The sequence below is a fragment of the Cupressus sempervirens genome, chromosome 7, assembly GCF_028749045.1.
Source record: "Cupressus sempervirens isolate cs-2001-9-10 chromosome 7, ASM2874904v1, whole genome shotgun sequence".
Taxonomy (NCBI): domain Eukaryota; kingdom Viridiplantae; phylum Streptophyta; class Pinopsida; order Cupressales; family Cupressaceae; genus Cupressus; species Cupressus sempervirens.
This window is the reverse complement of record NC_143124.1, coordinates 330,094,617-330,103,480: the sequence shown is the minus strand read 5'-3', so window position 1 is coordinate 330,103,480 and position 8,864 is coordinate 330,094,617. Positions and strand designations below refer to the sequence as shown.

Sequence of the window (8,864 nt, the reverse complement as noted above, 5' to 3'; positions counted from 1 at the left end):
TAATTAAATATTTTGAGTTGGGATTAGGGGTAGGAAATGATGGGATTAGCCTTTAATCAAAATTAAAGAAGGATTAGAAGATTTTGGAAGAGGTTAGTGGTCTTAAGAAAATTGGCCAAGTTTTGGGCAAAAATTAAATAAATTTTTTTTTTTGGGATTTTTGGTTAATTTATTAATTAAATAATTAATAAATAAAGAAATAATGTTTAAATAAGATTTAAACATTTTTGGGAGGGATTCTTTAATTAAATATTTTCAATTAAGCTAAAGGGATTTAATGGCATAAAAATAAATAAATAAATAAAATAATTAATTAATGATGATGTCATCAGGGACTTTTTCAGAAAATAAAAATACTTTATTTTCTAAAGGATTTTTAGGTGTCTACAGCTGGAATAGGAGTGGAATAGGAAGAGTAGGCTCAATGAGAATTGGGAATAGGAAGACATATTCAAATTTTACCCTTGCAATGAGTATATGTCTATGTCAATGAAAATAAAAATGAAAATAAATTAACCAAAAATAAATAAATTTTTAAAAAAATTAAAAGAAATATTTTAAAAAATACAAAATTTAACCTTATTCCTATTCCATTTTTGTACAACCAAGCAATGGATTAACATATTCCCAATCAAATTTCAAGTGAACTAAACACGATTGAAATTGCCCATTCCATTCCCATTCCCCATTTCTATTCCCATTCCATTTTTCTATTCTAATTTTCAATTTCTATGCATGCAACGAAACAAACCCTTAGTTCATTAGCTTTATAACATATGGCAGAAACTGTGACCATTCCGTCCCTTGTAATTGGTTATGTTTGGCATAGGGAATTGAATATTAAAAAAGTAGTAACATCGGATGACCCCTTGTTAGTCCTTGCTTTATAAGGCAGGGAACTAATGTTTTTATTTACTCCCCTCCCATTTCTTTTTTCAGTAAAAAATCATCATTTCCTAAAGTTATTTCCTAAAGTTGTAGACTGAATATTTTTAATTTTATTTATTGGAATAAAAATATTTTAAATTTTTCTTATTGGTTAATGGCCATTTTTTCTGGGCATTAATTTTTTTTTCAAATTGGAAAATATTCAGATAAGGATGCAATAAATGTTATAATGTCAGAATTTATTAGTCTTAGTAGATGTCCTATCACAGGAGCTCGCCACTCGAGCGCTCAACACACACGGACATATGAAATTCTTGAAGCAATGAATTGATCGAAATCATTGACCACAATTGTTATGAGCTGCAATGCCCTGACAATCATCTAGTAAATACTAATCTATCTGGCAATCCTTCCATTGCGGTGTCTACTGCAATGGGGTATGACATGAACTGAGGAGAAGGCTGAATGGTAGCATGATAGCATCCCAACTCCATGGCCTTCACAAAATGATCAATTCTTTAAACGAAAAAAAGCTTTGCATAACCTGTAGACACCACGAACAACAAACAATTTCATTTTTCATTTTTTAGAGACAAAAGGTTCATATGGCTTGCACACCCAATGAACAACGAATAATTCAACTTATTACAAATTGCTACCCTATTTAGCTGAAATGAAAGCATAACGACGACGACAAACAACAACAGAGCATACACATCACAAAAGTAACGAAGAATTTTCTGATTCCATTAATGATGGTATCCTAGATGACTTTGACATTTAGAAATTCAAAAATTAAAACATATTTGAATACCAAAAAAAAAATACATTCATAAATTTAATATGATGAATGGATCGAAATAAACACATTTAGAATATAGTATAAACAACCTTAAACTATATTAATTTGCCCACCAAACCAAAAAGGACATTCAGATTATTGACAACATCTAAGATTAAGACAGTAACCTTTTTGTACTATGGATTTAAGGTTTTCACCAACGGGCCAAAGGAAAAGCAGAAGATTGTTTAAAGCTATAGACAAGATTTAGCAAGATATGTTGTTGCTATGGGGTCAAATGGCAGTGGTGTGACTTCACCATTGCTGCTGACATTTATTTGGGCCATTGGAAATATCAACATGATCTTTTCTAGTTTTTTTAAATATTTGAATTTATTTTCTTTTTAACGCCAATATCTTTTTCTTCATGCAAACAAAACAACATTTCTTCTAATTTTCTCCCCTCCCTAATGACATCACATCTTCTATTTGTAATTTTGATCTTAATTATTGAAAGTCTTAAAATATTATAATAAATATTAAATATTTTAAATTTGTCAATCTTAAAAATTTCAAATGTCTATATCTCTATTTTATTTTAAAACTATTTTTTTATTTACTTTATTTTCTATATTATTTTTTCTTGACGAAATAAAATTAATAATAGAAAAATACTAAATATCAATTCTTATCTATCTATCTAATTTTCTTAAAATGCATTTAACATATCTATAATATGTATTATGTTTATGTTTAAATATTGATTATTTGAGGCATAGACATAGATGCCATCCAAAATGAGTTTAACTATAGAGAGAACTCAATAATTAAGAGCTTTATAGGTGGATTAGTACTAGGATGTGTACTTCACACATGTCAGCCTAGATGCAATATGAGTTGTGATAATGCTATGAGGATATAAATAGCTTTTAGAATTATTTGTCTTTGAGATATATATATATATATATATATATATATATATATATATGAAATAAAATGTTATTTATCTTTACTTTAACGAAAATGATCAAACATTAGATCATATGAATATAGTTTTTTCATTAAATGTTATTTAAAATAAAACTTAATTTTTTATTTTTATTATACTATTGATTATTTCTATATTTGAAGTTATGTTGGACAAGGGAAACACAAATTCATAAGTATTGAAACACATCTTACATTTTACATCAACGCCAAACTATCCTATTCTTTTGATACAATTATCCTTAATACAAACAATACAAATCCAATTACTCCTTGTATAATGTATAGAGTATGATAGTTTTACATATACAGTCTTCTCAACATACTTATTCATATGTTTTTTATTAGATAAATAGGTTTTACAGGGATCCTGAAACCCGAGAGTTAATACAAATAAGGTTGAAAATAAGCGTTAAAAGCCTAGCCACAAAAGAAACAAGTCTAAAGGCTGAAATAGCACAAGGCCCAACCAAATAAACAAAGGCCAAACCAAAAAGACAAAACGAAATAGTCAAAAGCCAAAACGAAAAGCCAACGAAAAAGGAAAATAACAGGAACTACTCCTCGATCTTTCTTTCTAGCTCCTGCATGACCTGTGTAGCCTCTTGTGCCATCTTGTTCTCCTCGGCCTCCTGTTGGTGAGTCCTAAGATCTTCCTAGTCCAGAGTAGAAAAGTTGATACCAGTGGTATTATCTTCATCGGATCTGGCTTTACCTTTGTCTTTTCCTTCCACATCCCCCCTGCACGCCTCTATCTTTAAGCCACTCAGTTAAAGATAAAATATTGTTATTGATCGAGTTGAGCAGTGAGATCGTCTGGCTCGACAGATTGTGATTATAATTTTCTAGATTGTGGATCCTCCTTTTCGCCAGGCTATGCCTATCATCATAATCTGTCCCTTTCTCTAGGCCCTTAAGATTCTTGGCTCCTTCCATTTGAACCACCTTCTCCTTAACCTCTACTAGCTTGTGAAAAAGCCACTTGATTGACCTGAAATTATCAACTACGCTGTTGCGGGCTTTGTTCAAGAGGTTCATCCCAGATTCCCTGGCATTATCAGAGATAGCCACTATTGCAAGGTTAATGAGCTCTTCAAGATGTGGTTCCTCCTGATTGTCCACCAGGATCTGGGGGTTAATCACTTCCCTAAAAATACCCATTTTCGAGGTCCTCACATTAAAATTTCTCCATGCTTTTCTCCTATCTTTGGCCAACACCTCCCCACACTCAGCACCAAAACTATCTTGAGTCTGCTCCTCCGGATGGGCCTGGGGATGGACAGGGGAGAGAGGGATCAGGGAAGAGTCTAGGTCCTGCTGCAACCTCTCATCCTCTGTGCCCACCCTCTCGCGTTTCTTCCCACCCTGGGAATCCATTTTTTTCTCCTGCCTTTCCTTTTCCTCATCTTTAGACTCCATCGCCTCCTCTTCATCACAGGTGTCATGTTCCTCCTTCTCAGTCTTCTTCTGACCATGATCTCTAGGGCTAATTCTTCTAGGGATGATGGGGGAGGGAGACTTCTTAACATTTGGCGAAGCTTTTTAACCCACGAAGGTAAGCCCTCCTTCCTCAGAACTAATGCTCTGAATATCATCCGAGTCAGAGGAATAGCTAGAGCTATCGATTTCCTCATTCCCAGCCTGCAACGAGATGTTACTAATCGTCTGACCTTTGAAGTGCTCATAGATGAGCAGTAGCTCATAGATGAGCAGTAACAACCCCTCATGTAGAGCAGGGTTAGCAAAGGGTTTCTTTTTGAAGCTTGACACCACCTTGCTCATAGAATTCAACAAATAGAAAGGGAAAGAAACTTTGCTATCATGACGAAAATGGTTCAGAAGAACAAAATGGTGGGTGCGAACACGATCAAACCTAGGGTCAAGAGTAATGTACTCAATGACAACGCGCAAAACATACCTCCAAATCTTCATTATAGACTTCGGATCATAAAATGTATCACTTTTTTTCAGGGCATTCAACTCCTTAGGATTTTTGGCAAAGTCCTTCACAGCACTGGCCGAAAGCTTTTTATCCCTAAAGAACTTAATGCCCACCATTGGAATCTCAATCACAGCTGAGATCACCTCCTCCGTTATTAGAAAAGCAATCCCATTCACCTTGACTCTACCATCCTTCCACGAATTGACCATGCTAATCTAACGAGATTGGTCTGTGCTATTTTAGGCTTAGCCACTTGAAGGGTTTAGGTTAAAAAGTTTCTTGAGGCACACGATTCAGACTGAGGTTAAATGAATTGAACTATGAAACTTAAAAGATATAATAGATTCAAATTTCATTATAACTTAGAAGCATATGCTGTAACTTCAAACCAAAATGTTTTGTAAATAAGAAGAAAGTCTTCTTGTTTTTCACTGGGAAATTTTGATTTAGGTTTTTGGCATTCAAAAGTCAATTATTGTGATATTTAGACCGATAAGAAGTCTACATGAGCACACCAACTGCTCATGAGCACACCAACTGCACACCAATTGCACATGAGCACACCGACTGCACACCGACTGCACATGAGCACACCAACTGCTCCTAGTCTAAATATCACAATAATTGACTTTTGAATGCCAAAAACCTAAATCAAAATTTCCCGATGAAAAACAAGAAGACTTTCTTCTTATTTACAGAACATTTTGGTTTGAAGTTAGAGCATATGCTTCTAAGTTATAATGAAATTTGAATCTATTATATCTTTTAAGTTTCATAGTTCAATTCATTTAAGCTCAGTCTGAATCGTGTGCCTCAAGAAACTTTTTAACCTATAAGCCTAAAATAGCACAGACCAATCTCGAACCAATCTGGTTAGATTGGGTTATTGGATTCACGAGTCTTAAACTTGACATCCGAACAATATACTTGATTCAATGGATTCTGATATGCGTATTCAAAACAGAGTAGAAGTGGACTTGGAACTTCTTATACAACATATAGATGCTGCTTTATCTGCCACAGTGACTGATAAGGTGAGCAACACTATCGTATCCCTTTATAACTATCCAATATTTTAATCTCTAATTTTTAAATTCCCACACCAGCAAAATCATTAGCCCGAGCTTAGCTCTGTGGAAATTGCAAAGTTGCACATTGGTGGATATTGAAGTGGCACCGTATTATCGGTAAACATTTATTGTAGTGGTTAGAAAAGGTTCCGATTTTTTAAGTATTGTCTCTTAACACGATACAATTTGAGAGGAACGGAAGACGTTTGGCACCCAATATTGAAGGCTATTCTTTCAAATCGCCCACCTGAGGTAGAACTTAATAATTAACAATATACAATACGAATGAACAAAACGAGGCGTGGAGGTAAAAGTTCTATAAGGGTCCTGGCTAAAATTAATGTTCTGACCAGAATCTTTGTTTTTAAATTTTCCATGAAATTCTTTTATTTGGTTCAGCTGAGATCTTTAGAAAATAATTAAAAGTCACACCCCAATGGATTCTGATTACCAGAATTTTCTATTTTGCATGATAGAGCTGCTACCATGACATGGGTGATGATGGCATGCGATTCTTCAATTTTGTACAGCCTGCTACATCTGGATTTCTTGAACTATTACAAGTCCGCATCGAGGATGGCTCTAAGTTATTTTCAAATCAGGTAGCGTCCATTAGAAGAAAAGGGATTTTAGTGCAGCTGAGATGTGTTTAAAATTCGAGGGGTTTGTAATCTTTAATGCGGGTATGTTTATTCAAGTAGTGCTCATTTTAATGCGATATGTGTTGTGTTTTCTTCTCTCCAGAAATCTTTATCCTTGAGCACATGGGCTACGGACGCAAGAACTGTGGCTGTGGATGTTCTCAGAGGAGTGAGTAATATCCACTGGAGTGCAGTGGGGCTATTAGCAGTGGCGATTGTTCTTGAAAGGCTCGATAAAATGTCATCAAACGATAGAGAATGTGTAGATCTTCTGCGAGGGATGAATGACTTGGCAAAATGTATTAAGCAGCTCCAGGAAATCAAAGCCCATTTACATAAAGAGATTAGAGAAAAGATGTCTGATGGTGTTTTCCTGATAATTACTGGGGCAATGATGTGTTGCTCTGTCATTCGATCTAAGAAACTATCAAAGTATGTGTTGTTTATCATCTGCATGAGTTAGATACTGAATTCATCCTACTGATAGATTTTTTTTTCTCTTCTATTATACTTAAGCCATTTTCACCTCTTTTATAAGTATTTCAACTATATGTCCCAAGGCTGAAACACGCCCATATAGCTCTTAGATTTGCCTAGATCAATAATCTAATCACTAGACAAAATCTTATTTTCGGCCAGGTCAATATCTTGGCTATTAAGAGAGAGGATTCACTAGTTGAGGGATTTAAATACCTTGTTGGTTTAATAGTTAATATTTTAGCAATATTATTAAATACCTTGTTGGTTTAATAGTTAATATTTTAGCAATATTATACCATATTATAACTTGTTAGTGTTGATGATGACTACTCATATTTGAATGAAATGTATATCTTAAATCTAAAAAGTAACAATTTGTAGGATGTCACATCCCTGTACTGATGAAATATGATTTAGAGCATAACTACAAGTCTCATTCTTTGTAATGTTCTGACCTACAAAAACTCCACCCTCCTCACCTGCACTTGCCAAAATTGGTTATTAGGAGTCCATACAGAAGAGGGAAATAGGAGGTCAAGACGATATATAGAGGAATTGATAAGCTTATGGTTGGAGCTAGGATGTCATATGGTGTATCTAGGGATGTTGTATGGTTGCCTTCTACGGTGCTCAGAATGGTGAAGGGTAGTGAATGACGTGTATGATGGGCAGGGTGAAGTTTACAAGGCGTACATTTAGTAGGCGGATGGATGGGGAGATTGAACTGTCAATGGCAAAGAATTCACAAACAAATATAAATCAATTAATTTTGTGCAGAGTAGTCGCTAAATTAATTAATTGTGCGCATAGTAATCGCCAAACACAAATATGTATACCAAACATAAAGATATATGCAATTTGTCTAACACAAAATTATATTCACAAACAACGCTGGCACTCGAATTTGCTAGATCCAAGCAAAGTAAACCAAAGAAAAATAGGGCCGAGATGATACTTGTCGAAACTGCAACAAGCCAAGTAGGGAAGGTCTCACTTTTGAAAGGCGTATAAGAAAAATTCCTACCGATTTGCAATGCAAAACATAATATAAGATGCCTCCTTAAACAACCTACGACCAGCCTTATAAAGGGCTAAGGGGAAGCTTCCCGAAGGTTTACAAAAAGTGTCGACCTAGCCAGCATTCTGCGAAAAATAAAATAAAAAAGTGGACTCGAGAAATAAATAAATTAGTTGTTGGGGCCACATATACAAAATATTATTATACTAATTTATTTAATGATGTTGGGGACATCATAGTCCTTGAGACTCGATAATTTCTTGCCCTCAAGTAATTGTAGACTTGGATGCTCCACAATTTGCTTGCGTTCCTAGTGACATCCTCAACCGGAAGATCCTTCTATCGCACAAGAAACTCCTTAATGGACCTGAGTTTGTCCTCCCAAACATCTATGATCCCTACTAACTCTAGAATTAATTTCTCCTCTTTGTTAATAGGAGGTAATTCCTTCGACACCATGAGACCCTGTCTAATGCCCTTCCTCAAACATGACATGTGAAAAACATTGTGAATCAACTCCCTTTAGGAAACTCTAATTCGTAGGCAACTTCGTGTACCCTCCAAATCACTTCATACAGTTTGTAGAAGCGCGGTCTCAACTTCTTACCATGTAGTTTCAAGGAGGATTTTCTATATGGTTAAAGCCGAAGGTATACTAGATGATCAACCTCAAAACTTCTCTCAACCCAGTGTAGATCAATATACATCTTCTGTTAGTTTTGAGCCCTCTTTAAATTGTCCTTGATAGAGCTCAGGATATCTAAAATCTCTTGTAGCCAATCTTTAGCGCTCAATGCGCGGATGTCGCCCAACGCCAGATCCATGAACGACTAAGGTTTGTAACCATATAATGCTTTGAAGGGTGCCATGTCTATTGACATGTGATAGGTAATATTGAAACAACTCTCACTCAAATGTAGCCGACAAATCCACGTCGTTTGTTGTTTTGAAACAAGGTTCCTCATATTTTCGTCCAACCATTTGTGCCTCTTTTTGTGGATGATAATCGTGCTTGGTGACAATTATATCCCTACGAGCCAAAAAAACTGCATCCAAA

At 35.0% G+C, this 8,864-nt stretch overlaps 1 protein-coding gene across 3 annotated transcripts; it reads left to right on the top strand.

The window, feature by feature from the left end:
- The first annotated feature begins 5,358 nt into the window (after positions 1-5,358).
- Positions 5,359-6,856, top strand: LOC149546769 (uncharacterized). Of its 3 annotated transcripts, none has more exons than XM_089791349.1 (3): positions 5,359-5,632; positions 6,145-6,270; positions 6,413-6,856. In XM_089791349.1, the coding sequence occupies exons 1-3, from the start codon at positions 5,534-5,536 to the stop codon at positions 6,770-6,772; spliced, it is 585 nt and encodes a 194-aa protein (XP_089647475.1). In that variant the 5' UTR covers positions 5,359-5,533; the 3' UTR covers positions 6,773-6,856. The 3 variants fall into 3 exon arrangements, with proteins under 3 accessions (XP_089647475.1, XP_089647476.1, XP_089647477.1); XM_089791350.1 differs by having other exon boundaries at positions 5,616-5,975; XM_089791351.1 differs by lacking the exon at positions 5,359-5,632 and adding an exon at positions 5,687-5,920.
- Positions 6,857-8,864: the final 2,008 nt, after the last annotated feature.

What these genes read in the sequence shown, in the direction of transcription:
- LOC149546769 (XM_089791349.1), top strand. Translation starts at nt 5,534, where the DNA reads ATGGATTCTGATATGCGTATTCAAAACAGAGTAGAAGTGGACTTGGAA. An exon ending in CTGCCACAGTGACTGATAAG is followed by an intron (nt 5,633 to 6,144) that starts GTGAGCAACACT and finishes TTTGCATGATAG; the next exon opens with AGCTGCTACCATGACATGGG. An exon ending in CTAAGTTATTTTCAAATCAG is followed by an intron (nt 6,271 to 6,412) that starts GTAGCGTCCATT and finishes TCTTCTCTCCAG; the next exon opens with AAATCTTTATCCTTGAGCAC.